Source organism: Quercus lobata, chromosome 2 (assembly GCF_001633185.2).
Source record: "Quercus lobata isolate SW786 chromosome 2, ValleyOak3.0 Primary Assembly, whole genome shotgun sequence".
NCBI classification, from domain to species: Eukaryota; Viridiplantae; Streptophyta; class Magnoliopsida; order Fagales; family Fagaceae; genus Quercus; species Quercus lobata.
Window position 1 is genome coordinate 80,611,009 of NC_044905.1, and position 26,390 is coordinate 80,637,398.

The window sequence follows — 26,390 nt, forward strand, 5'->3', positions numbered from 1 at the left end:
TCTTAACCTGCTATTCAACTCGACACGCTAAATTATTTATCTAACCCACTCAACTCAACCTGCCTCACTTAATGTACCCGCATGTGTTTGGTCCATTTGGTTAGGATCAGGCGGGTTGGCAGGTCAGACAGTTTTTTTGCACAACCCTACCAGCAAGAGATACCTTCTCCTTTCTTAAACCTACATTCCAAATTTTTATCCCTTCAAAAGTCTATGGGTTTTCTTTTATACTTTATTTTGCACTTTTAGCCTATTAATTAATCAATATGTTCAGTATCTCATTAACACTTTTATATTATGGATTAGCTTAATTGATATAATATTTTATCGGTGAATAAGGGATCTCAATTTAAACCCGCATCAAAACTAATTAATATCTTGACCTGATGATAAAAACAAAATCATTATCAAAGTGAAAATTATGACATAGTTCAATGTTTGAATATTTCCTTTATAAGAGGAAAAAAAAAAGAAAAAAAAAGAAGAAGAGAATTTATTAAGGGTATAACATCAATTTATTATCATACGGTTGAATTTAATTATGGCCAGGAGAGTATCTTTTATATTAGATTTTCGAATGCAAACAAATGAGAGTTTAATTGAGAATGATACCCCCATCTAAAATATTGTTTGCAAGGTTTGCCCAATACTTTAAATTTCTTTGACCTAGTGGGTTGATCCAAACCCACAATAGAAACGGGTCGGTGTGATGATTGATGTTGTCGACCTGTCGCTGACTCTCAACCAATGGGTTGGAATTGGAACTTAGAACTAAACTGTAAAACACCAAACTAACCAAAATTCCTTGTAAAGCATCCTGGGAAGTTGGCAGCTTTGCTGTATCACGCAGTAATCTTTTTGGTTCTCTCTCTATAAATATCCTCCTTCTCAGTAGTAGTAATCCCTCTAATATACATTTCACTCTCTCTCTACCTACCTCTGCAACTTTTTGGTATGTCTCTCTCTCTTTCTCTCTCTGTGTTTGTGGGTGTGCCTGTGTCACTTGAATGAGATTCTTGTTCTAAACACTAAACTGTGGAAAAATTAGTTCACACACTTTAGTTTTAAAACTTTAATATCCTACATAGTTATTGACTTTCCAACTGTCTGATATATAATTCTGCGACGGAATATAGTGTCGAAAGAAAATAAATTGAATTTGAAGCTATATATAACTAACTTGTAATCATCTTTGTGTTTTGCATCTGGGTTCTTTATTATCTTCTATAATCTATATTTTTTATTATTGGTATCCTGAGTTTCATAAAATCAAAATGTGTTGGATTTAGAAACATCACCTAAATTTTATAGGATTTTCAATGGTATAAAATCCTACATATATATATATATATTTTATGAAAAGATGCTTCAATATTATTGTTTCAGGCAGTTGACTTTATTGATTCAATGGCCTTAACAGTATTATAACATAACTAAGTTCTTGAAATATGCTTTAGTGCTGAATATTAATGGAAGAAACTATTGCATGTTTAACCAGTCTAATTTATATCTACTTCGTCCGAAGAATGAGGGACTATTGAGTTCTTCTAAAAGCTGGACAGAGTATAACACCAAAGGGTTGGTTTAGTAGTTTTTAGGCCTCATGTAATCTATGAGGTTCTGAGTTCAAGTCTATCCAACATCTTGGGGCCACCATCAAGGGATTCTTCCCTATAATTACTTGGTGTATGTGGGATGGGAGGCCTACTCTCACCCAGGGATTAATGAGGTTGTATACTTTTCAAGTTCAATCTCTTTTATAAGTTTCTACAAGTTGTTGATTATGCTTAAATTTGTCTTTTGAAATTACAATCTTCACATTGAGATCAACCTTCTTTGTTTGGGCTACTGTCTAATAAATGGGAGTATGGGATACTTCCACACTAACTTAGGGATTGACTATGCTGAGCTATAATATAGCTTAGAGTAGTTCTTTAAATTACATTTGTGCGAATTTCACATAAGTTGGTGATAACCAAACCAATATCAAGCTATTTCTTAGTGTCATTTAGATGGCGGAAAAAGCAATGTCATAAATGACTCCAAAGATCAATCTACTTGAGACAACTAAGGATGTAAACCATACAATATTTCAATCTAGTTCAGATATTAAGATAGATGAATTCCTTTCAACTTCCTAATCCCTTTTACTGTAAGTCATATGGGAAATTGTTTCCCTTTTTTGCTTCTTTTTTCCTATTTCAGTGAGGAGCATTAAAATTTAGATATGGGTAACCTATTTTGTTGTGCGAAAATCAACCAGTCCACAGTTGCTGTAAGGGAGAGATTTGGAAAGTATGATGATATACTTGAGCCAGGATGCCATTGTGTACCTTGGGTTACTGGAAGTAAGCTTGCTGGCCTTGTCTCACTTCGGTTGCAGCAGTTGGATGTTCGCTGTGAGACAAAGACAAAGGTTTGTTTCATAATTGTACACAATTTTTTTCTAAAGAAATTTCTTTACCTCTCAGTCCAAAATAATATATTGCTTATGCCCTGTCTTGCCAGTACATGGTAATGGGATATACCATTAATGAAAGGAGGGGAACAACTTTAAAGTCCTACAATTATCATCTGAATCATTCTCACTTTGTGATTTGCATGGTAACATAGGTAGTTTTTCATTTCAAAGCGTTGAGGTCCCATCTAAGTAATTTGCCTTGTCTCTGGGGTTCTGACTAGAACCATTTAACTTATTTGTAATTTGAGACTCTTGTATGCAACACTGTTGAGATATGAGGCCAACCTGATCAATTTTTCTGCCTAAGGTTGAAGCAATTTTCTATTTGTCTAACTTGTTGGTGGTTCAAGGAGTTTCAAAGCTATTTCTTGGCCCAACTAAGAAGGTCCTGCAAGAAACATCAATCTATGAACAAATCGAATACAATTTTCTGAAAACTAATGCCAGTGACCTAAAAAAATCATGGTTAATGTTTCACTTGACCATAAACCATAAGTTCATGGCTAAGCTCATTGAATGATGTAGACATTAATATTTTCGATAAACATATAACACTTTCCAACCAAGTCAATAGTCAAGAGAAGACATTCCTCGTTTAAAAAAAGAGAGGAAATCATACTCTTCAAAGAAAGTTGTATTGAAGTAAAAGAATGAATGGTCATATCAGTACCAATTTAGGAATTGCTTCAATGGATAATGTCTTCATAAGCGGTGTCTTAAATAATAGTAAGGATAATATTTACATCTTTTCTAACTGGATAATATAAATGATCAATAAACATTTTTTTTTTAAATCTTTCTTTTGCAGGACAATGTATTTGTTAATGTTGTTGCATCTGTTCAATACCGTGTTCTGGCTAATAAGGCTTATGATGCTTTCTACAAACTCAGCAATCCTAGAACCCAAATCCAAGCCTATGTATTTGATGGTATGATCCCAAAATGTCCTAAACTAATCATATAATCCTATCATATTTTGCTGTCCACCAGTCCATCAAATACTTCAGGGACTTGACCTCTTTTCTCCCAATTATCAGTGATCAGAGGTGCAGTTCCAAAGCTAGAGTTAGATGATGTCTTTGAGCAAAAAAATGGCATTGCGAAAGCTGTTGAGGATGAGCTTGAAAAGGTCAGAAGCTAAGACAAGAAGCAGTCGCACAATCTCTTGTAGTCCATGTACACTTGACTAACAAATTACTTTGAAATGATCCACAGGCTATGTCTGCTTACGGATATGAGATTGTTCAGACGCTCATTGTTGATATAGAACCAGATGAGCACGTGAAGCGATCCATGAATGAAATTAATGCTGGTAATCCACTCTAAAAATTCCTTATGCTAGTGCTTTAGATGATTTCATTGAATAATCTAATTGTAAAAAAGCTCATGAGTTTAAGATTTTTCTATCCATACAAAAATGTGCATGATGAGAGTGTCATTGTGACTGGTGAGTGATTGCTCAGAAGTCAGAAGCAGTATGTACTCAAAATATGCATCGCTGAACTAGTGGTTGTGGCTGCAATTTTTTTTATTTAAAAAAACATCTAACTGCAAACAAGATCCTCACCACATATCTCATCATTCACTATTCGTTAACTTATCCATGATTCTATATAACCTTTATGTTTCTATGCTTCAATAGTTTGTTTTGTTTAAGGCCTCATTGTACAACGCCAATGTCCTTATGAATCACCACCTATTTGCAGCTGCAAGGATGAGGTTAGCAACTAACGAGAAAGCAGAAGCAGAGAAAATTATACAGATTAAGCGAGCAGAGGGTGAGGCCGAATCCAAGTATCTCTCAGGACTGGGAATTGCCCGGCAACGCCAGGCAATTGTGGATGGTCTTAGAGAGAGTGTCATCGGCTTCTCAGTCAATGTGCCAGGGACTACTGCTAAGGATGTGTTGGACATGGTCCTTATCACACAGTACTTTGACACCATGAAGGAAATTGGTGCTTCCTCTAAATCCTCAGCAGTGTTCATCCCACATGGACCAGGTACCGTGCATGATGTTGCCACACAGATTCGAGATGGGCTGCTTCAGGCCTCTCACCAACAATCATAAAAGTTTCATGGAGGTTTTCCTCAGGGATCTGAAGCAGGTATTGTGCGTGTAAGTGTGCTCTCTTCAGCGCTTTCTACTCTGTAGTTGGTTGTGTTTAAACCTTAAAGCATTATTCAGGAGTTTGCTTTGTTGGTAATGCAAATTTGAAATTTCACAAGTTTAAGCTTGTAATTAAAAGTTCTATGTTATTCCGTTATCTGATGTATATTAACTGATTATGCTAAGAAATATACATGGTGGAGCGATTTTAGTAGTAGCCAGCAGCATTCTTGATTACTGAAGATTTGATTTTTTACTTCTAAAACAAGAAGTTGCAGGGTGAAGGATAGGGCGAAGTGATGCAACTGATTCGTTTCTCTGCAACAAGGAAATGCACCAATAGTTATAGAGGAAGAGAACCTTTCAGCAGGTTGGGGTAGTTAATCCCAACCCATCCCAAATTCCCAATTTTCTGAGGAAAAACAACCAAAATCGCACCTAAAATGGTCCTACCTTACAGAGAAACATTGAACGGCAACCAATAAATAAGCTCAGCAGTTTTTATTCTGCTTGGCCCAGGACCCAGGTTGGGATGCATATTCCAGATCCTCGGAGTTCCAATCTAGAGTTTGGTTGTTTGCCCTTAAATGAACTCGAATTAAACCGTTGTATGCTGCATCATTGGAGAGTAAAAGGCTAGAATTTGAATTGAAACCATTCGTCACCCTTATATCTCATTCATGACATCCTCTGGGGGCTACTTGCAATTTCAAAAACCAAATCAAAACCCCGGGCTTGAGGTCACTTTAGGACGTTAAGTAGCTGGGTTAATGACTTGGTAAAGGATGTGCTCATACAAATGTCGACAGAGGACAAGGTAATTTATATAAAATAATCAAAGGAATTCATTGGGTGTACTCTTAATTGGGGCTTCACTCACTGAACTGCATTAGCCACAGCTAAATGTCAGAAAACCAACTAAAAATATACTTCAGAATCCCTATCAGACCTTATTGAAAATATTGGTACTAGTCCTCATTGTACTTGATTTTTCAATCCTAACCACAATATCAATAAAACGTATGCATAAATTGTTGACAAAGTCGCAACATATATAACACAGCCTAAAGGGATTCAACCCCAGCCCTGAATCAAAGGGATTCAACCAAACAATTAGGATCATGCCAAATATTCAACCAAATTGAACCAGAAAAACCAATTACAAGACAAGAGGCAGGCCATAGCACCTAGAACATTAGAGCAGCAGTGGGAAAAGGTGTATCAAGATTTCATGACAACCTCTTTAATTGTCTATTGCCCTACCTCAACAGCCCCACCCAAATTAGGATTTCAAGTCTTGAAATCTGAAATCTAGCTAGCATAGAGAGAGCACAATAGGATTTTCAGAATTCCAGCAGGTATGGATGACTATTGACTAGGAATCTAAATCCCACATTATACTTCTCTCCTAAAGTCATATAGTATATCAGTAAGAAACTATTGACTAGCCACCGCACGTTTTAATACAGAGAAATAACAAAATAGACAAGATGAGAAGAAGCCCATGAAAATTGAAACAAACTTCAATTACCAAGACATCCATAAGAGCCAGAAATACCGGAAAGGAAAAAAGGAAATAGCCAAGAAAAAACCATCAAGGAATTAGAACAAAATCTCAGAAGTCCACCTCTTCATGGGCTATTCATCCCCAGTTTTACCAAGAGCGTGGCGAGAATGTGGGAACTCAATAAAATTGTAACATGGGTTTGTGAACCATCTAAAATTTATTTTACAAACCACCAAAATATAAAGTTGATGTCACCATCATAAGCACTCTTTTTCCAAAAAGACAACTAAACTAAGCTCTTAATACCTACCTTAATGCTCCGCAACATAAAGGGAAGGATACTCATGGCTTGAGAGCCAAAGCCAGTCCAACCTTAGCACTCTTCTCAATGGCTCGGGTGTCTACCTCTCCAGAAATGGTGAACAATGACTTAGGACGCCACTCATGCTGGATGAGAGCACTAGCCTTGCCAAAGTTGTTAACTCGTGCCTTCACTGTGGTCAATGGATCTAACGCATGCTGGGTGCCAACAGTGATGGTATTCTCATTGGTTGAAAAACTATGGGATACCTCAGCACCAACAGCTGTCTTTGTCAAAGGGTTCACTGTGTGGTAATAGGACGCATTCAGGGTATCACCTTTGTCATTCCTGTATCATCAATAGATGTCAAATAATGCACCATTTGAAAGGGGTTCATCATATTAGACAGAACAAGCAGCAACAACAGTCAGTTTACATACAACAAATGTCACCAATAAAGTGGATCATCTAAGATGTAACCTTAGGTCGTGTCCACATAACCATGACAACCAAGGATCATTTTTAAAATAAGTACTCTAAAAATTTGAAAAGAACCCACCCTCTCCAAAAGCCCACGAAAAAAGGGAAAAACTTACAAGCATGTAAGTTCTTCCACATTAACATGTGACAATTGAGCCCTTGATACTTATAATAATTATGATGGTAATGATCACAATAGTTGATGATGTTTAGAATGAGACATAGATTCAAAATTATGTATCAAATGTTTAAAAACAAAAAAGAAAAGAAATGCATACACTTCACACCATTCCAAAAATTACTTACACGGTCAAGGCAGCAATTAGGTCTGCATTGGAGAAGCTCAATCCAGTATTGACTTTAGTGAAATTCCCAGTCTTTGTGTCAAAAGAGAGATCGGTGCCAAGTCCAACAAGATTAGTTCCTATAACACCTGAGAAGTTAACAACAGGGTTTGCAGTCAAACCAACACTGGTGCTTATCGCTGCATAGTCATGCAAGTACTGGAGTTCCACCTGTTCAACAAATCATAAATGAACCAAACAATTATTACTGCCAATATCCATGTTTGAGTATATTCTTCAACTATTAAGAAATACCAAGACTCAAGAATTTCAGTTTCAATTAATACAAACTCCACTTTTGCTTATACTATTTCATCATACAAAAATGGACATTATATAGCTTACCTTGCCAGACCTTTGATCAGGAACTCTGAAGCTAAAGATTGTCTTCAGCCCAGGAGCAGGTTCATCAATTGTAATAGTTGTGAAAAGCTGATAACCACACAGAATGTTAGAAACAATTATACAGTAAAATAGAAGAGGGGGGAGTAATAATCCACAAGATTATAAACACCTTAAAGTTACTGATCATAACCACCCCATTGGTTCGAGAAAATACAACTGAACCAGATTAGGCAGAGCTTACATTGGAGTTTGTGTCCACTTTGACATCAGTTGTGATGTTTTTGTTCTTCAGTTGGGTGTTAACATCAGCTAGAAACAGCTCACCTTTCTTTGTTCCTGATGAAGTGATAGCCTACAATAATAAATTCCATGAAACATTAGAAACATAATAACTTCATAATATTGAAGCCAGAATGCTCAAACTAAACGGACATGAAAATATCATGATAACCCAGATTAAGAGGACCATTCCCTCAATAATACATTATCGTTTGATTTGCTGGAATGTTGGAAGTAGAGGTTTGCTAAACCTCTTAATGGTGATATTTGGCATGCAATACTACTGTGCATTATGTGGACTATTTGGAGAGGGTACAACAGATCTTAGGAAAATGATTTTACGGTCCTTGTTTGAATGGATGTCTGATTTAACAGACCTTTCTACCTCTAAATTGTGACAAATTTATTGGTTTTTATACTTTTTCTTGACATTGATGCCATTTAAGTTAACATCCTGCGAACTGGTTAGTGATTTTCTTTTTGAATAAAGTTTATTAATTTATCAAATGCCCCAAAAATCATCTTAAATATATGTGATTAAAGGCAAAGAAAATCATACAGCTACATGCTTAAAAACCCACTTAAAAAAAAATTCAAATTTAAAATAAAAACAAAGTTCACTGACCCCCTATAATGCACTTGGATTCAACAGAACAACTACATAACTCCAAAAACATGAAAAAAAAAATCATTTCTCACTAACTAACACATTATAAAGCATAGATCTTTGGACTGAGCATTCTACTAATCCAAACTACACATAATAAATCTAAAATTGCAAGCCAAACCATACATTCATCAATAAAATCTTCAAAGACTGGATTCAAAAGCAACAAAACATATATCTCTGCATGTATATTAATTTGAATATAACCTATCAATACACAGAAACCACACACAAATACAGCCCCAATTATATAGTTAAAATAAAAAAAAATAAAGTTCACTATATCCCTACAATGCAGTTGGATTCATCAGAACAACTATATAACTCCAAAAACATGAACAAACTTTTCCCACTCACTAAGAGTGTAAAGAATAGATCTTTCCACTGAGCATTCTATAAAGTCAAACTACAAATATAATTTGAATTTAAAAAAAAAAAAACAAGTTTAACCTTACATTCGCCAATAAATCTTCAAAATTTAGATTCCAAAATAACAGCACCTATATTCTTGCATGTATATTTATATAAACCATCTAACCCTAACCAATCAATACACACACACACAAAAACATAGCCCTAACTGTATAGCTAAAATAAAAACAAAGTTCACTGTATCCCTACAATGCACTTGGACTCATCAGAACAACTATATAGCTCAAAAAACATGAACAAAACCATTCTTCACACACAAACAAAGTATAATGTATGGATCTTTGGACTGAGCATTCTACTAACGCAAACTACAAATAGAATTTGAATCTAAAACCGAACTCAACCTTACATTCAGCTATAAATCTTCACAAAATGGATTCAAAACCAACAACATTTACATCTTTTATCTATATATATAAAACCCTAACTTATCAACACACACACGCACAGATATAGCCCTAATTGCAGAGTTATCTATCTTCTTGGAGAGAGAACGAGAGGAACTTACAACTCCAGTGGGAGAGTAGGTAGTGATGGTGAACTTGTGGTCGGCTTGGTAATCCTTGTAGAGAAGATCTAAACCAAACCAAAATATTCCAAAATCAAAATCAAAATCAAAACAATCTCAATCAAAACCACAAAAAACCTAACACATACATGAAATTTAGAGAGAGAGAGAGACCTCGGGTTTTCTTGCCGATTTCAGAGTAGAGACCAGGACCCTTGGCCATGGCTAAGCGAAAATGGGGATCCGAAAAGCACAAAAACAACGAAGAAGTGGAAAAGGGAATCGCTCTCTCTTTATTTCTTTCTACACTGTGTGTAAGCTGTGAGTAGATGGAAATGGTGGGGGGGACTATTTATATATGGGGAATAAAAATGGGGAGCCCTAATTTATTCAGATTTTATTATTTCCGCCAAGATTTACAGGGGCCGTTGGATCCGGTTATCAAGGTATTTGGGGATATTTTGGACCGTCCATTTACGATTTTCTGTGATTTGGGGGTGTTTTCTTTCATGACTTGGGAAACAGGGTGTTTGATGACTTGAGAGCCAAGGCGAATTCGTTTGAATATGATCAATACGTGAGTGAAAAAAAAAAAAAAAAAACCACAAAAATTTCTTTGGCCTAAAGAAAAGGTTGAAAAACTATTATTTAAACATTAAAATAATCTAATATTACTAATTAATAACTAGTCTCATCACACGCGTTCCACTCGTGCTGCGATGAGACTCTTTTTTATTTTGAATTTAATATAATTTTTCAATTTGAGTTTATTTATTGTTGAAGGGATTTTTAAGAAGATAAAATTTAGAATTTGAAATAGACTAAATTGGTGGGTTTAGTGTATGCTAATTTTTAGGAAAAAGAGTTTCTCTAATAGTTTTTTTTTTTTTTTTAATTTTGTTGAATTACAATTTTAACCCCATTTTTATTTTTATTTTTTAAGACTAAAAATTATTTAATTAGATTAAGAGTATTTTATATATTTTTTGAAGTCATAATTAACTTTTTGAATTCTCTTAATGTAAAAAATATATAGAAAAGAGATAAAAGAAATGTTAAAGATTGTCCCAAGGGCATTAGTTTAAAAAATATTTTTTTAGAAAATTTTTATAAAAAATAAAAACTAATTAACTATTTTAATGGCTTCTTGACAATTGTTCTGAATACACCCATTAACATGACCTTAATAATAATTTTGAATTACCATTTTCATCTTTAAAATTTACCCTCATTCCTTAATTGTGAAATGGTCTATAAATAGTTTAAAATGTATTAATTTAAAATCGTTATGAAGTGGTCATCATAAATTGAAATTACTCAACTCTTTTGATATTGTGTTAAAATAAATAATATTTTTAAATGGCCAATCTAATATTGATAATAAAATAAAATAAACGAAATGCTATGCTATGTCCATGCAACCTGTGCTTCCACGTGATATGCCACGTGACCTGAACTAATAAAAAAAGAACTAAAATCACAAAATCGACACAAATTGGGATTAAAATCCCTAGATTGCGTTTATCAGCAGCTTAAAACGACACAAATTGCCACCAGAGTGGATTCGAATTGTCAATGCCGCTAACATGAGGATTTTGGCTCTTTGGGCCGATTGAATTGTTGAGGTCAAGTTTGTTTTTTGGGGCATCTACAATAATTTTGGCACTGTCCACCGTAAATGGACATAAAGCACGTCTACAACATCACCAAGGACAAGCAGTCCGACCCTTATTGCTAGTACATGTCCTTGGGACAGCCAATTTTATGGGGATTAAGGTTCTTTCTTGTTTTATTCTTCCAGTTCAAGTTGAATGATTTTCTTTTGTGCTAATGAGTTTGTGGCTTGATAATAAATAACCAATGGAACTAGTTACATAGAAATTGAACTATTGATTATTTGATCGGCAAGCCTTTAAGGAAGTAACCCTTGTGTTTCAAAATGTGTACAAATCATATTGAATTGCTTTTATTATATGATTGTTTGATCTGGAGTTTGAGAATTTTGGGTGGGTTATTATAATTGAAGTAGCTTGAGTGATGTAAAGAATTTAGGCTCAATCATGGTTATTTGGGCAGAGCTAATGTTTGCAGTTCATAATTTAGGATTGTATTGCACCATTGGAAATGGATTTGGTATATTTGTCTGTGTTTATGGAGATCAGATTCAGTATTAGGTAGTGTCAAAAGTGTTAGAAATAAAGGAGAGATAATTCTTGAATTTTCCTTGGAAATTACAAAATTTGATTTTACCAAAAGAGGTGGCAGAGATGAGACATGGATTAAGTCACTGTCTTGAGACAAATCGTGTCGTCTATGGTATATTTGATGTAGTTAGACAAATAGTTTCTGCACGTTGTCCCTAGGATACAACAGCCCAGCCATTATCCTTGTGAGCTTATACTGCTCGTAGGATATAAGCTCTCTATAGTACTTTCTTTTTCTCGGAAAATTTAGTAAAGGTAAAATATTTTTGTGAATGGTAAGAAGCAATAGACGGTAAGTATTTAGAATAAAAATTGTTTTTTGAAAGTCTGTAGCTTTGTAATTCAAAAATAATGTGTGTATCAATTTTTTGTTCCCATATATATATATATATATATATATATATATATATAGCCGGACCTATAACTTGTCCTTAGTCAAAGAATCGAAAGGGTTTGATATCAATTAAATAGTCATAAAGTTATTGAAATTAAAATATATAATCAATAGCTTTCTTTATATATATATATATATATATATATATATATATATAATATAATATAGACCGGATATCAAGATTCAAGAGGTTGTCATTGCCAGACTTTTGTACGTTGAGAACAAAAAGAAAGGAGCATGATGCTATGAAATTAAATGTCCCATAAAGGTGGCTGAAGATTAAATGCCAATCTGTTTTATATAATTTCAAAATATGCATAAATATTGCCATTTGTTTTTACTTTCCTTAAACCAAATACTCACTTGTGTATATATGGTAACTTATTATAACATAAAATAATTTAGCAATAGCTGTACATTTAAGTGCTGAAATATCTTCCATATATGATGTTATTATGTCATATTCAAATAAGAACGTTTTGTATAGAATTGAAAGTATATATTTGTAATAAAACCAAATATGATGGCAATTATGGTATTAATACCACATTAATGTTCATAAGTTTTCTGATTAAAACTATTGACAATAGCTATTCAAATTTTGAATAATATTGGAATTTCAAAATTTAGCAATTAACGTATCTGACATTAAGGGGTAATTGATTTCCTCAATTCACATAAATGAATATTAAAATAAATATAATATTTTTTATAAAAATATCCAACAAAAAGCACTACTAAAAAAAAAAAAAAAAGTTCTTTAAGGCTCCGTTTGGGAGTTCATAAGGGAATGGAACGAAACGGAATGGAATGGAATGCAATGATCATAAGAGAATAGAAAAGAATGAAATGTATTTAAGTAAGAGAAATGAATGAAAAAGAATGGAATGGAATGAAATTAAGTAACCTTGATTGGATGTTTTAAAATAAAGGAATAAAAAGGAACGAAAATGAATGGAATATAAATAATCTTGTTTGAAAGTAATATGGAGGGAATGAAATGAAATAATTTTATGACAATATTACTATTAGACCCCTATTTTAAAACAAATGGTTGAATATATAAGGGTATTTTGGGAGTTTTGGTAAAAAAATCATTAAATTTAATTGCATTCCCTTTCATTCCTTCCAATTTCTAGGGGAATGAAAATTTGAGGTTTTAAGGGAATAGAGAGGAATGAATGTTCTCTCCTATCCATTTCATTCCCTCCCACTTAAACTTCCAAATAAGGAAATAAGTTTTTCATTCCCTCCATTAAAACTCTCAAATAAGGGGAGGGAAGAATATTCTAAAATTATTCTTTTTATTCATTTTCATTCCCTCCTCCCAAACGAAGCCTAAGGATTCACTTGAGAGTTCATAAAGGAAGGGAAGACAATGGAATGGAATGGAATAATAATAAGGGAATGGAATGAAATTAAATGTATTTAAATAAGGGAAAGGAATGAAAAAGAATGGAGTGAAATGAAATTAAGTACCTTTGATTGGATGTTTTAAAATAAATGAATGAAAATGAATGGAATGTAAGTAATCTTATTTGGGAGCAACATGAAGGGAATGAAACAAAATCATTTTATGACAATATTACTATTAGACTCCTATTTTAAAATAAAGAGTTGAATATATAGGGGTATTTTGAGAGTTTTAGTAAAAAAATCATTAAATTTAATTTCATTCTCTCAAATTCTTCTCAATTTCGAAGGGAATGAAAATTTGAGATTTTAAGGGAATAGAGAGGAATGAGTGTTCCATTTTACCTATTCCATTCCCTCCTACTTAAGTTCCTAAACAAGAGAATGAGCTTTCCATTCCCTTCATTAAAACTCTCAAACAAGGAAAGGGAAGAATATTCTAAAATAATTCTTTTCATTCATTTCCATTCCGTTATATTCCCTCCTCTCAAGCGAAGCCTAAGAGATTGAATCTGTTTTAGCAGAAATTGCCAAATGTAAAGAACTTTAAGAGGGTCCTGCAACAGCTAAAATTAAAAGCTATTAGAAAAGAAAAAAAAAAATCCTGTACAATTTACTATTCATTCTTATAAATCCACAACATTAAAACGCTATTCACTATAATTTGCCAAACACTGGCAAATGTTATAGAGATTTTTAGCCAAAAGCTTTTTATCCCAAAAGCTCCACAGTTAAAGATCTACTTCCTACAGCAATGCCGTATGGCGCAAAATGTGCTAGTCTTGATCTCCTGAGAGTGCATAAGTGCATAAAATTTTGCTTAGTGCCAGCCTATTGAACATCTTTACGAGTATTAGCAGGGTCAGTGGGGATCGCAGGTGGGAGAGAGTAAAAGATTACAGTTCCTTTTTCTCAATTGTTTCCTACTGAGGGGTTGGTCTAAAAAAAAGGACGAAATTTTAGTCATGTTGGATTACTTGACAATTCTAATGGTTCATCCAAGGGGTTCTACAGGTGATGGCTAGCACCAAAGTCATGTAAGAAAGTCCAAATACTGCACATCTGGATACCTTTGATATATATAAAGTCGTGTATGATATTTGGTGACAGCTCATTTTTCACGTTAGAATAATTGGTCTATGCAAATGGTTGTGACTGTCAACATTTCAAATTATGTATTGAACTTTTCTATTTGATATGCTTTGTTTGAGTTTCAGTGTAGGTTCCATGGAATATTTGGATTATTCATTTTTTTAGGGAATGGCACGCGCTATGTTGAGCCAAGTGACACCATCAAATGGATTGCATGAATACTTCAAGGCTAATAGCATTTTCTGAGCTGAGCACTTAAAAGGTAACTTATTAATCCACTACCTTCTGTTTCAGAAAATCTCATAATTTATTAATCCCAACTGAGGCTGTAAAAAATAAAAGATGATGTAAAATTACATGTAACTGTAATTTCACCATTCATCAATTGGCCTGCTAATTTTCTTGATAAACACATTTGTGTGCTTGGTAGAAAATCAGTCATGTCACATGTCAAAGAAACTTAAATAAATTGGATGATATTTCTGTGGACTATATTTGACAATTTACACTTTCCTAGTATGAATTATGTCTCACAGATTCCTGGTCATGGAGTTAGATTACATTGCTAGCAGGAAGTAGTAGGCTAATGCTATCGGCAGGGCAATAAGCATGCCAAAAATTACCCTGTATCCAAAACATGAACAGTTTTCAGATTATAGTTGAACCAGATGCACATTTAAATTCAAGATGCGTTGAAGCATTTCTTTTTACCCGGTGCTCAATATGTCTGGATGTACATTGTACTCTCTGGCAAAAACAAATGGAACAATTCCTTGAGGAAGGGCTGCCTGCAGTATAGAAAAATTGGTTAACATTATATCTGATTATACACTAAAGTACAGAAAGTACATGCACCTGCACAATAGCTGTTCTAAAGACCATGCCCCTTAGGCCAGTGGCTGTGGAGGATGCAGCCATTAAAGCAGGCCCCAGTAGGAACTTCATTCCCATGGCTAAGATTGCCATTCGGGTTCCACATGCTATTATGTTTGGCTGTGATGCCATAAAAAGACCTGTTAAGTAATTCAATTGAAAGTTAAAATGATTTTATTAAGGTTCATTTTAAAATTTCTCGGTTCTTAATTATAAAATTTTTACTCATACCTAAGCTGAACATTGCCATACCAACTCCTCCATTTGAAATTATTGTTATTGATTGATTAACAATTCCTGGCATTTTTGCTTTCCACCTGAAAAAGATTCAACCAAATCTCTGTTGCTGAGATCATGAAACTTTTCAACAATCTGTCTCAAGTAGAATCTATAATTAGAGAAAGAAAATTATTTTTAGTGGTCCTGCAGGCTTACTTGAAGTGTATGCTCCCCCAAATAAGACCTATCAAAGTTGCATGAGTATTGGGGTTTCTTATAAGCTTCTTCCCCACATTTAAGAGAATGCTCATGGTTTTGACTTTCCTTGTTGTTCTGGATCCATTTCTCACTTCCTCCTCTTCCTCTTTTCTTTGAGCTTCTTGGGGGGCTTCTACCCCTACTTTAAAACAGTAATCATAACACAAGTTTTTATTAATATGAATTTATATAAAAAAAAGCACAAACCAAGATTTATATTATATGCATTATTATGTCACATGATAAATTTCATGTGGAAGTATGTATATACTAACCTGATGCATAGACAATATCAGAACAATAATTCACTGACAACCTACTCTATTCTAGTACCTTGACATACATTTGTTGATGCTATGTTAGTACTTAACCAAAAACACTTGGGGGAAGATTCTAATTGATACACATGCAATTGAAGTCAAGAGAAGAAAGAGATAAATTTGGTTGTGTAGAGGACTGGTGTGGTTTATCTTTGGTAACCAAAGTTGAATGAACAAGAATTGAAATGGTTCAACTATTCATGTTCAGGGAGTTTAAATTGGAATTCAGGCTAGAGGGTTTCCTGCCGCTAATGTCATTTATATTTTGTATATAGGTTATGCTTTGAATTAAGTGCAAATTCTGAATGCGTACCTGGGTCTTCTAATGGTGGTGCCATGGGGGCTGCCCTTGTGGCATTGAGCTCAAACAGAAACAACAATAGATTGTACCAAATTAGGCTTTGTAAGACAATTATTTGGTCAAGGAGCACAATTGCTTGATCCCCATACATGGCCTTCAATAGTGGACGTCCCAGAAATAAAGTATTAGGCAGTGTTGCCAGAGACAGACCAGTTATGATCCAATTTAAGTTTCCTCTAGGGCTGACTTTACTAATTGCTGTCAATACCAAAAAGGCAAGTAGTTTCTGCAAAAAGTCGGCCAATATGAGTCTAAGGTTCATTTTGTAGGGGTTGTTTCCAGAGATTATTTGGAATGACAATAGTGGAACTGAGAATTGTGCCACGAACTTGTTTATCCCTGAACATTGATCTGGTGTGAAAAGCTTCCACCATTTCACAGAGATATAGGCTATTATCATCACAACATATAATGGAACTGTGGCTGCCACAACATGATAGACTTCTGCTAGGGAAATCATGATGCTTGGTGGTTGTAGGACTGAAAAGATATCTGTTGTGAATGAATTCTTGATAATGTAGCTGTTTTATGCACTCTTAGTTGCTTTGATAAACTATGAAAAGTTAAGGTGGGAATTCCTGTTTTAGCAGAAGCCTCCTTAAAGGTTTTCTTGTTTCCTAGAATGCCCTTATGCTGTCATTATTTGTGTCAGGATGTAAGCATAGTTATTGCCCTTTTACATAGGTGTCTTTAATTGTTGCATATACGTTTTTTGATGTATACTAATCTACTTTTAACATATATTTCTTTGCCTGTTGTGATTGTTAAGTGTCATTGATGGACACAGTTTCGAATCTAAATATTAGGGTATTTTTGTCATCATGAGTTGAAAAGATTGATTCCATGTTCATGTGTTCTTGTTCTTTTGGCTGAGTGGTTTTTCTTTAGGCAAAAGAGAAATCTATAGACTATAGGCTGACATGGTAAATCTAAACCTTTTGCCTCTTAGGCTATAAGCCTACAATACAGCATATATTTTAACTTTATCTTTGGCTTCCCTTATTTTGATTTTTGACCATGCATAGTGCATGCCTCTGTTCCTTACTAATATTCTTTTATAAGCGTGCAAAATTCTTGTATTTTTAAGCATTCAAGCTGAATATATTTTGTATGTTTGTTTAGATCATAAAAGAATTGCATTTTATTTTTGCTTTGATTATATAGTCTGACTGCCCAATTCCTTGTCCGAAGAATAAAGTGTAAATGACCAATACACCCTTCTTGATTATATTGAAAAGTTTGTGTGTGCTCAGGTATTTAAACTTATGATTTTGATTGTTTTTGGATCCTTCTTTTGAGGTTTTTCAGTAGTAAAGAGGAATAAAGAGTGAATTGCTAGAGAAGTAATCAAAGTTTATAACAGTGCTAAGGAAGTCTTTTTTTTCCACATATGGTCAAAAGTGTGAGAATAAGTGTACAATGAAATTTGCTTTTTACAATTTTTTCCAAAAATAAAAACCTAGTGTTTTCCTTTCTTCAACTTGTGTTCTGTAAGACCAAAAATAAAATCCATCAAATGTATTCAATATCAATGAGCATCATAAGATTAACAAAATTCATGACTGTTTTATCAGGGAAAATAATAAATCTTTTTAGTCTCAAATCTCAATATCACTGATATTGACTTAGCCAAGAATTGTACACATGAAATTGAACTATTCTGATGTTGGTTTACTGATGCTATTAGGGCCGTAAATGAGTCGAGTTTTGTCGAGTAGTAAATGTTCAAGCTCGGCTCAACAACAAAAATAGAATATTCAAGCTTGGCTTGAACTTGATACAAGCCTATAAATAATGTTCAAGCTTGAGCTCGTTATAAAGTATAAAAGATTGAGCTTGGCTTGGCTTGGCTTGGCTTGGCTTGACTTGATTCATTAGTCAAGCTAAGCTCGAGCTCAATATCAAGCCCAAACTCAAGCTCAATATCATGCTTTTGAGCTTGAGATCCAACATAAGTATATTATCAAGCCTATATCAAGTTTATTATCTAGCCTATTTGGATTGGATGAGTGGTCTCAACTTATAATTAATCAAAGTTTTAGAAAGATATGAGTTTACTTGTCAAGCTCATATTAATTTTATTACCAAACTCATAAATAAGCCTAGGCTCAACTTGTTTTGTTACTTTTGTATCGAGTCTTGGTGTTCACGAGTCTGTTCATGAACAATATTTTTTACTCGGGCTTGGCTCGTTTATTAAACAAGCCTAAAACTAAAACTTAAGCTTGACTTGTTTATAAATAAACAAACATAAACGAGCTTTTTATCGAGTCAAGCCCAAGCTATTTATGAACGGTTTAGTTCATTTACAACCCTAGATGCTATGGTGCCAGGGAGTTCAATATGAACTTTTTTTCTCCCTCATAAAAAAAGGCGAGGAGAGAGGGGGAGACTAGTTATGGAGTGACCATGGTAGCTACTCAATATAAACATTAATGTTCAATAATAGATGATATATCATTCTTCTAGCCTATAGAGTGTAGAAATGCATGTTAGGGTCACACCACTTAAACTTTCAGAAGCCACAATTTCAAGCTCAAGTATATATGTTCCTGAAAGGTGTCTGTACCGCTTGCTAAGCCATGTGGCTTTAACAGAATTCTTGCAGGGCTGCAACCAAAGCCAGCTTTAATGTAACTTTAAAAGATTTTAACCTCACTTCTTTGGTATCCAATAACCATTTTGAGGCATATATATTGAAGACTTTTGCTACTGGAAATTACCATGGGTATGCTTGTCCAAGCAAATTGGATGCTACTGCGTATGTAATAAGGTGGTAAGTCATGACTGGAACAATATCAATTTCACATGGAGTCACCATTAAAAATCATTTTTTATTACGCACTAATCACAACACACCATGCTAGTAGTTGTGAAAATTTTTGTATCCCTAAAGGGTCTAAACTAATTTGTCATCCTGGTCCATGCATAATCCAATGCTCCATATGAATCTTAGACAGGCACAGGATCAAGTAAACCATTCTTTCAAGTACTCAACTATTTGCGTGTTTTAGGGAGGGCTTCAGAGCTTAATTATGGGTCAAAACACCTAGAATTATGTTGTTATCAGTTAAAATATATTGAATTCTTAAGCTCCTTTACTAAAAAAGCATGGAATCATGCATGCCTACAACTCTACAAGAACATCTAGACTCTCTTTTCTACCACAGTTCTGTAAATTGAAGAAAAGAATGTTTTGGTACAATTTCGATGTAATAGAAAGGCTATTTAATATATATACTTTATTGCTACATGTCATTGCACGAGATTGACTAGCTCAGCTTCTTGATCTGAAAGCCTTTCCTCTCCCATCCTTATTTTAATTGTAGTAATAAGCTCGACACAACATTCCTTTCCCACCCCATGAAAATGCTAGTGTTATGCACTTTTCCAATACTTGTCTCTTAGGTGGGAACTAGATTTCCTAGCTTTCTATTTTGATTGTTCGTAGTGTCAAAGCATCTTACTAAGAAAATTAAACTAGCTTTACCAAAAGAAATGAAATAAAAAATTAAGCTAGTAAGAGAAAAGGTCCAACTAATAAATATACCCATAATGGAGGGGCTTATAAGTCACATATTGGATAATACTAATAGTAACAAAGTGAGTGATTAGTTAGAATAATGTTGACATAACCCAACTCATTAGTTTAAGTTTTCAGATCGGATATTTTAATTAACACAAAGTTTGTAATGCTTTTAACGATTTTGAGAGGGAAAGATCATTTTGAAGAAAGTATAATTATGGCGTTATCTAGTTACAAATTGCAAACAATGGACAAAATTTTGTCTGATAACTCAACCCCCTTTAAACTATTTTTTTTTTCAAGCTCAGAATAAAAAATAACAGAGTTGCAGCTGATATTCTTAGTGTCATGATAATAAAAGGATAAGAAAGGAAAATGCAATTTCATAGACCATACTCAGTTACCAAGATTTTTTTTTTTTTTTTTTGTTTATAAATTGTTTTAGATTGGCTTAGAATTTTTGTAATTGATCAAAGTGCCAATGGTGTGGCTGCTGGCAACTTGGTCTGCTTGTTTCTTTCTATTATCGAATTTCTTATTCCGTTAAACAGCAACACCACCAACAACTAAGTCTTAATTGATTTGATCCCAACATGTTGTGAGTAAAGGACCTCGTGAAGTTTCATAAGATAATTTTTCATAACAGAGATACACATTGTCTGCTTGAGTGCACCTCCAATTAGATTCTAAGGTGGTGAGGTCTATTCTTTGGGGGACAATTTAGAAAAGCTTGTGCTTAACATCGAAGTTTGGTGCTTCATACACCAACAAAACGTCGTCTCCATATACAAGACTGGTCGGAGAGACATGTGCCCATGAAAGCACATATTCTATTACAAAAAAAAGTAGGCTTCAAAAGTTATCAAGAGATAATGGCCATGGGGCTTGAAAATACTCTAGCGATCGATCAAAGATAGCAAGTTGAAACCCTCTATATATGCTTAACTAAATAGTATGCACTTGCTTTATGACAAAGGAATAAATAACATAACATCAACTAAGGCTGTGTTTGTTTTGACTTCAAATCATTTTCGGAAATGTTTTTCCGTAAAATTGGATGTTTGGCAGCACACGAAAAATACGGTCAACGGTAAATGATTTCTGCTTTGACCGGAAAATACCCTTGTTTTGGTGTAAAATGATTTCTGTTGCTATTTTCACTTCAAACCATTTCCGGACTCAGATGCGCAGAGAGAGAGAGAGAGAGAAATCGCGAACCCAGAAACTGACTTCGACGAACCCAGAAAACCCAAGACCAAGCTTGTTCGTCGAGCAATGCCCAAACCCATTCGTCAAACCCAGAAAACCCATTCGATTGCACCATCTCAGACCTTCATTGCGCCGATCGCACCACCAGCGAGATCGTCGCACCCCAGCACCGATCCACTCAAAACCGATCGTTCTTGTCGCACCCCAAAACCGATCGTTCTCGTGCTATTTTTGTTGGGTATTGAGAATTTGGGTTTTGTTTCTTTTGTTTCTTTTGGGTTTTGATGAATTTGGGTTTTGTCCTCGACCTAACTTCCTCGTCCTCGACCCAGATTCGTCGTCCCCGACCCAGCTTCGTCGTCCCTATTCATCAAACCCAGTCGCCTCTTTCTTTCTTTCTCTCTCTCTCTCTCTCTCTCTCTCTCTCTCTCTCTCAATTTGATTGGATTTGATGATTTTTTTTTTGTTGGGATTTGTTTCTTTTGTGTTTATTTACTGAGAAATGATATTAATATTTGTTTGGAAGCTGAGAAAATGTGAGAAACATGATAAAAATGGGTTTTCTAGAGCATTTCAAGAATATAACCAAACATCAGAAAATATTTTCCAAAATATTTTTTGGAATGCAACCAAACACTTGAAAATATTTTCCTTTCCCAAAAATAGCATTTCCGGAAAATATTTTACAGGAACCAAACACAGCCTAAATGATACATTGAGTTTGATATCCTCTAGGAAATAAAAACATTCATCAAATTTGTTGTACGATTCCTTTGGATTTCACTATGGATTGCTAAATGATTTACTCTAGAATTATCGGTAATACTTGGATTTTTTTTTTTTTGGTCATTAACTTGGGGAGGTTTAATGTGTTAGGACTTAGGACCAAGGTTTTGAAACCCAAACCGTTCATTGAACCATAAAAGGGAGAGGTTTAAGGTTTTTAAGATCGAACCGAGGTTGAACCGGGATCAAACTGTAATGATGTTATAATTAATTTAATAATTATTCAAATATAAATAAATATATTAAATTTGTAAATATTAGCAAAATTTACCTATATTTCACTAATTATGTAAACTTAAAATATCAGTCCCAATAATAATAACATTGATAATAAACATTTTTTAAGAATATATTAATAAAATAAGTCATTGCTGTACATTTCTGAAAACTAAAAAATAGCTACTTAAAAAAAAAAAAAAAAAAAAAAAAAAAAAAAAAAAAAAAAAGGTTCATCTGATGTGATGCAATTAATGCATCACATAACGTGGGGCTCAAAATTGAAAAAGAAGTAAAGGCTGAACCATTCAGCCCATCTTTTATTAAAAAAAAAAATAAGTTTTCAACATTTCCAAAGCTAGTCACGTGTAATTTTCATACAACCTAAAGTTTTATCTAATGTTCTCCTCTGAGTAGGAGTTTTTCTTCTCACTTTAGGTGAGTTTTTCTTCTACCACCAAACCTTAAGGGAGAGGTGAGAGTCTTTCTTCGCCTAACCTACTATCCCTATAGTGGGCAGGGCAATGGATACTGACTTCATAGAACGGATAGAGAAGCTGAAACTCACGGTGGAGGAAGGCGAGGAAATAACAATCCGATCAACACAGAGAGAAAAAATTTTAGAGGAGTGGTCACTCAGTCTTATTGGCAAGTTTCTGGGTTCTAGAACCTTTAATCAGAGAGCGGCTAAGAATTTACTACGATCAGTATGGAAGATGGGGAATGACTTGAAAATAGTGGACATTGGAGAAGGATTATACCAGTTCAAATTTTCCATTGAGAGCCAAATGAAATGGGTCCTTGATAATGGCCCATGGAGTTTTGAGAACCAGCTCTTGGTGTTGAGACGATGGGAGAAAGGGATGACGCCGAGATCAGTGAAGTTCACAACGGTTCCTATGTGGGTGCAAGTATGGGGTTTACCCTTCGACCTCATTAACGAAGATGCAGGGAGAGATATTGGAAGCGGATTAGGCCGAGTGGTGGATGTGGACTCAAAAGCTCTCTCGGCAGACCAAGCAAGATTCCTCAGGATTCGGGTGGAGGTTCCATTAAGCAAACCTCTACGTCGAGGCAGTCCGGTGATAAGTCCGGAGGGGGATAAAGTACTAGTGGCGTTTAGATATGAGAGATTGGTCGGGTTATGCTACAGGTGTGGTACGTTGGGCCATGACGAAAAATTCTGCATTGTTTCATCGGAGTCGGTGGTAGGGGATAATCCTTACGGAGAATGGATGAAAGCAGGGTACAGAGGCGGCCAGGGGAACATGGGGAGACGTCCACATGGATTTCAACAGCAGAATGATAAGAATGGCAGGGCGGACCGTGGCAGAGGTCCGGCGCAGGGGGCGGCGAACTCCAATTCAAATTCTGGAGTAATGATCATTGATGAGAATGCCGAAAAATCAGGGATTAATGATGAGGCAAATAACATCCCATCCGTTTTGGAAGAAACTTCAACGGAAACAGAGTTGATGATGGTTGACCCTACAATAAAGGACTCTGTTTTAGATGAGGGGAACAGAGTATCTTTTGAAGCCGCAAATCAAGGTATTAATCTGTATAATGTCCCTCTTAATTACGGCACTAACTCTATTCCGTTTGGAACAAAAACAAATGCTAAACAGAATACAGCTGGGCCACGTGACTCACCACACCCTGAAACTCTGCCCATGCACGCAAACGGCCCAATAAACCAAAAAGCCACAAGGAAGAAAGTTTTACGTAAAAGTGAGGCGGCCAAACAGGAGGAAGGGAGTGTTGATAAAAAAACAGGTCTAAAGAGAGAGCATAGAGCTTGGGAAGATGTCTCAGAGCCTGAAAAAACAGAGTGCAAGAAGGCAAGGATGGAGATGCAGATGGACAAAACAGTTAATCCAACGATGGAGGCTGGTTGCCAGCCCCGCCGATCGCAATGAATGCCCTCAGCTGGAATTGCCGGGGGCTTGGGAACCAACGCGCAGTTAATGTCCTCTCCAATTTGGTGAGGGAAAAGAGACCCAAAATAATATTTCTCATGGAGACTAAGCAAACGGTTGATGAAATGAGAAAGTTGAAGGAGGAATTACACTATCAAGGGGGGTTGGTAGTACCATGTGACAGAAGCTGGGGAGGAAGACGGGGTGGCCTAGCGATGCTTTGGAAAGATGACGTTGACTTGCATATACAAACTTACTCTCCGCATCATATTGATGCTATCATTCAAACACACTCAGGTTCTTCGTGGAGGATTACTGGATTTTATGGGTACCCTGAGGAATGCCACAAACATGAGTCTTGGACTTTGTTGCGCCATCTCCATTCTAGGATGTCGTTGCCGTGGGTGTGCATAGGAGACTATAACGAAATCCTATCCTCTGATGAAAAGCAGGGGCGGATTGAGAAGGCTTTTTCACCAATGTTAGCTTTCCGGAATACACTAGCTCATTGTGATTTGATTGACATGGGCTTCCAAGGAGGTAAATTCACATGGAATAATGGCAGGCCTGGAGTGGAGTTTGTCCAGGAGAGGATTGATAGGGCCTGTGCAAACCAAGTTTGGAGAGACTTATTCCCAAGGAGTCAAGTATTTCATCTCTCTGCTTCTTATTCGGACCACATCCCAATCTTGTTGACTATACAAGCAAGCAGCGAAGTGAAGAGAAAAAGGAATTTTCCCAGGAGATTTGAGGAAAAATGGGCTTCCCACCCGGAGTGTAGAATGGTGGTTGAAGAAGGATGGCGGCAAAGGGTAGAGGGAGGCAGTCCAATGTTCTGTCTTTTTCAGAGAATAAGGAATACACGGCTGGCTTTGATTAAATGGGAAAAGAGGGCTTTTGGAAATACCAAAGTCATTCTCCAACAAAAGCAACGGTTGCTGGAAGAGCTGACTTGTAGGAATGATCCAACACTGTTAGAAAGGATAAGGGAAACGAAGGCAGAAATTAATAACATTCTGCACCATGAAGAGTTGGCATGGAGACAGAGATCTAGAGCAATATGGTTACCTGCAGGGGATAAAAACACCAAGTTTTTTCACCAAAGAGCCACCCAAAGGAAACGTAAGAATCAGATATTGGGAGTTTTTAATGCCACAGGGGAGTGGTGTACGGATGATGAACAGATTGTGGACACAGCTGTGGGGTACTTCCAAAATTTATTTACATCAAGCCAACCTGGAGATGAAGAGATTGACCATGTCCTTGAAGCAGTGGATAAACGAGTTACAGATGACATGAACAATGCATTGTTGGAGCCTTACACAAGGGAGGAGGTAAGGAGAGCTTTATTTCAAATGCACCCCTCAAAGGCGCCGGGGCCGGATGGTATGTCCCCTTTCTTTTTCCAAAAATTCTGGAATATAGTTGGGCATGATGTTACTAATGCTATCCTGTCTGCTCTTAATTCGGGTCGCTTATTGCGTAAAATAAACTATACTCACATTGTTCTGGTGCCCAAAAAGAAGGATCCGCAAAGTCTAGGTGATTTTCGGCCCACCAGCCTAGGCAATGTGATCTCTCGCCTTTTCTCCAAGGTCCTAGCCAACCGATTGAAGCAGATTCTACCAGGGGTGATCTCTGAGGCTCAGAGTGCTTTTATACTGGAAAGAATTATTATGGACAACACTACCGTTGCCTTTGAAGTACTTCACAAAATGAGGAATAGAAGGAGGGGAAAGGATGGTCAGATGGCAATCAAATTGGACATAAGCAAGGCTTATGACCGTGTAGAGTGGCTGTTTTTAAGGAAGATGATGATTAGATTGGGGTTTGATTGGAGATGGGTGACACTTGCAATGGAGACTATTCATACTGCCTCATACTCTGTCCTTATAAATGGTGAACCTAAAGGCTATGTACAACCCACAAGAGGAATTAAACAAGGCGATCCATTATCACCGTACTTGTTCCTCTTATGCGCAGAGGGTCTTTCAGCCATGATAAAAAGAGCCGAGGAGCAGAAAAGGATACAAGGCATACTTTCTTGCCGAGGAGGAGTTTGTGTATCTCATCTCCTTTTCGCCGACGATTGCCTTTTATTCTGTCAAGCCAAGATTGAGGACTGTCGGAATCTTCTGCGCATATTACATAGTTATGAGATAGCATCCG

The 26,390-nt window shown here is 35.6% G+C and overlaps 4 protein-coding genes across 5 annotated transcripts; 2 read left to right on the forward strand and 2 right to left on the reverse strand.

Annotated features, from left to right (window-relative positions):
- The first annotated feature begins 738 nt into the window (after window positions 1–738).
- Window positions 739–4,785, forward strand: LOC115976817 (hypersensitive-induced response protein 1-like). The gene is made up of 6 exons (XM_031098308.1): window positions 739–952; window positions 2,206–2,416; window positions 3,270–3,390; window positions 3,499–3,590; window positions 3,677–3,773; window positions 4,168–4,785. Exons 2-6 carry the CDS (start codon window positions 2,228–2,230, stop codon window positions 4,527–4,529), a joined length of 861 nt encoding a protein of 286 aa, XP_030954168.1. The 5' UTR covers window positions 739–952; window positions 2,206–2,227; the 3' UTR covers window positions 4,530–4,785.
- A 1,288-nt stretch (window positions 4,786–6,073) lies between these two features.
- On the reverse strand, window positions 6,074–9,769 carry LOC115976818 (mitochondrial outer membrane protein porin of 34 kDa). Its single transcript, XM_031098310.1, has 6 exons — window positions 9,606–9,769; window positions 9,432–9,499; window positions 7,787–7,897; window positions 7,546–7,632; window positions 7,163–7,371; window positions 6,074–6,724 (listed from the first exon to the last, which is right to left on the reverse strand). Exons 1-6 carry the CDS (start codon window positions 9,652–9,654, stop codon window positions 6,418–6,420), a joined length of 831 nt encoding a protein of 276 aa, XP_030954170.1. The 5' UTR covers window positions 9,655–9,769; the 3' UTR covers window positions 6,074–6,417.
- Window positions 9,770–14,877: 5,108 nt separating this feature from the next.
- LOC115978336 (auxin efflux carrier component 8) lies at window positions 14,878–17,089 on the reverse strand. 2 transcript variants are annotated; one of them, XM_031100358.1, is made up of 6 exons: window positions 16,518–17,089; window positions 15,843–16,023; window positions 15,639–15,724; window positions 15,390–15,547; window positions 15,246–15,322; window positions 14,878–15,158 (listed from the first exon to the last, which is right to left on the reverse strand). In XM_031100358.1, the coding sequence occupies exons 1-6, from the start codon at window positions 17,023–17,025 to the stop codon at window positions 15,092–15,094; spliced, it is 1,077 nt and encodes a 358-aa protein (XP_030956218.1). In that variant the 5' UTR covers window positions 17,026–17,089; the 3' UTR covers window positions 14,878–15,091. The 2 variants fall into 2 exon arrangements, with proteins under 2 accessions (XP_030956218.1, XP_030956217.1); XM_031100357.1 differs by having other exon boundaries at window positions 15,843–16,026.
- A 5,737-nt stretch (window positions 17,090–22,826) lies between these two features.
- Window positions 22,827–24,221, forward strand: LOC115972000. Its single transcript, XM_031092136.1, has one exon. It carries the CDS (start codon window positions 22,827–22,829, stop codon window positions 24,219–24,221), a length of 1,395 nt encoding a protein of 464 aa, XP_030947996.1.
- Window positions 24,222–26,390: the final 2,169 nt, after the last annotated feature.

What these genes read in the sequence shown, in the direction of transcription:
- LOC115978336 (XM_031100357.1), bottom strand. Translation starts at nt 17,025, where the DNA reads ATGATTTCCCTAGCAGAAGTCTATCATGTTGTGGCAGCCACAGTTCCA. An exon ending in ACCACCATTAGAAGACCCAG is followed by an intron (nt 16,027 to 16,517) that starts GTACGCATTCAG and finishes ACTGTTTTAAAG; the next exon opens with TAGGGGTAGAAGCCCCCCAA. An exon ending in TTAGAACAGCTATTGTGCAG is followed by an intron (nt 15,323 to 15,389) that starts GTGCATGTACTT and finishes TCTATACTGCAG; the next exon opens with GCAGCCCTTCCTCAAGGAAT.
- LOC115976817 (XM_031098308.1), top strand. Translation starts at nt 2,228, where the DNA reads ATGGGTAACCTATTTTGTTGTGCGAAAATCAACCAGTCCACAGTTGCT. An exon ending in CCAAGCCTATGTATTTGATG is followed by an intron (nt 3,391 to 3,498) that starts GTATGATCCCAA and finishes CCCAATTATCAG; the next exon opens with TGATCAGAGGTGCAGTTCCA. An exon ending in TTGAGGATGAGCTTGAAAAG is followed by an intron (nt 3,591 to 3,676) that starts GTCAGAAGCTAA and finishes AATGATCCACAG; the next exon opens with GCTATGTCTGCTTACGGATA.
- LOC115976818 (XM_031098310.1), bottom strand. Translation starts at nt 9,654, where the DNA reads ATGGCCAAGGGTCCTGGTCTCTACTCTGAAATCGGCAAGAAAACCCGA. An exon ending in AATCGGCAAGAAAACCCGAG is followed by an intron (nt 9,500 to 9,605) that starts GTCTCTCTCTCT and finishes GGTTTGGTTTAG; the next exon opens with ATCTTCTCTACAAGGATTAC. An exon ending in CCTACTCTCCCACTGGAGTT is followed by an intron (nt 7,898 to 9,431) that starts GTAAGTTCCTCT and finishes TTATTATTGTAG; the next exon opens with GCTATCACTTCATCAGGAAC.
- LOC115972000 (XM_031092136.1), top strand. Translation starts at nt 22,827, where the DNA reads ATGGATACTGACTTCATAGAACGGATAGAGAAGCTGAAACTCACGGTG.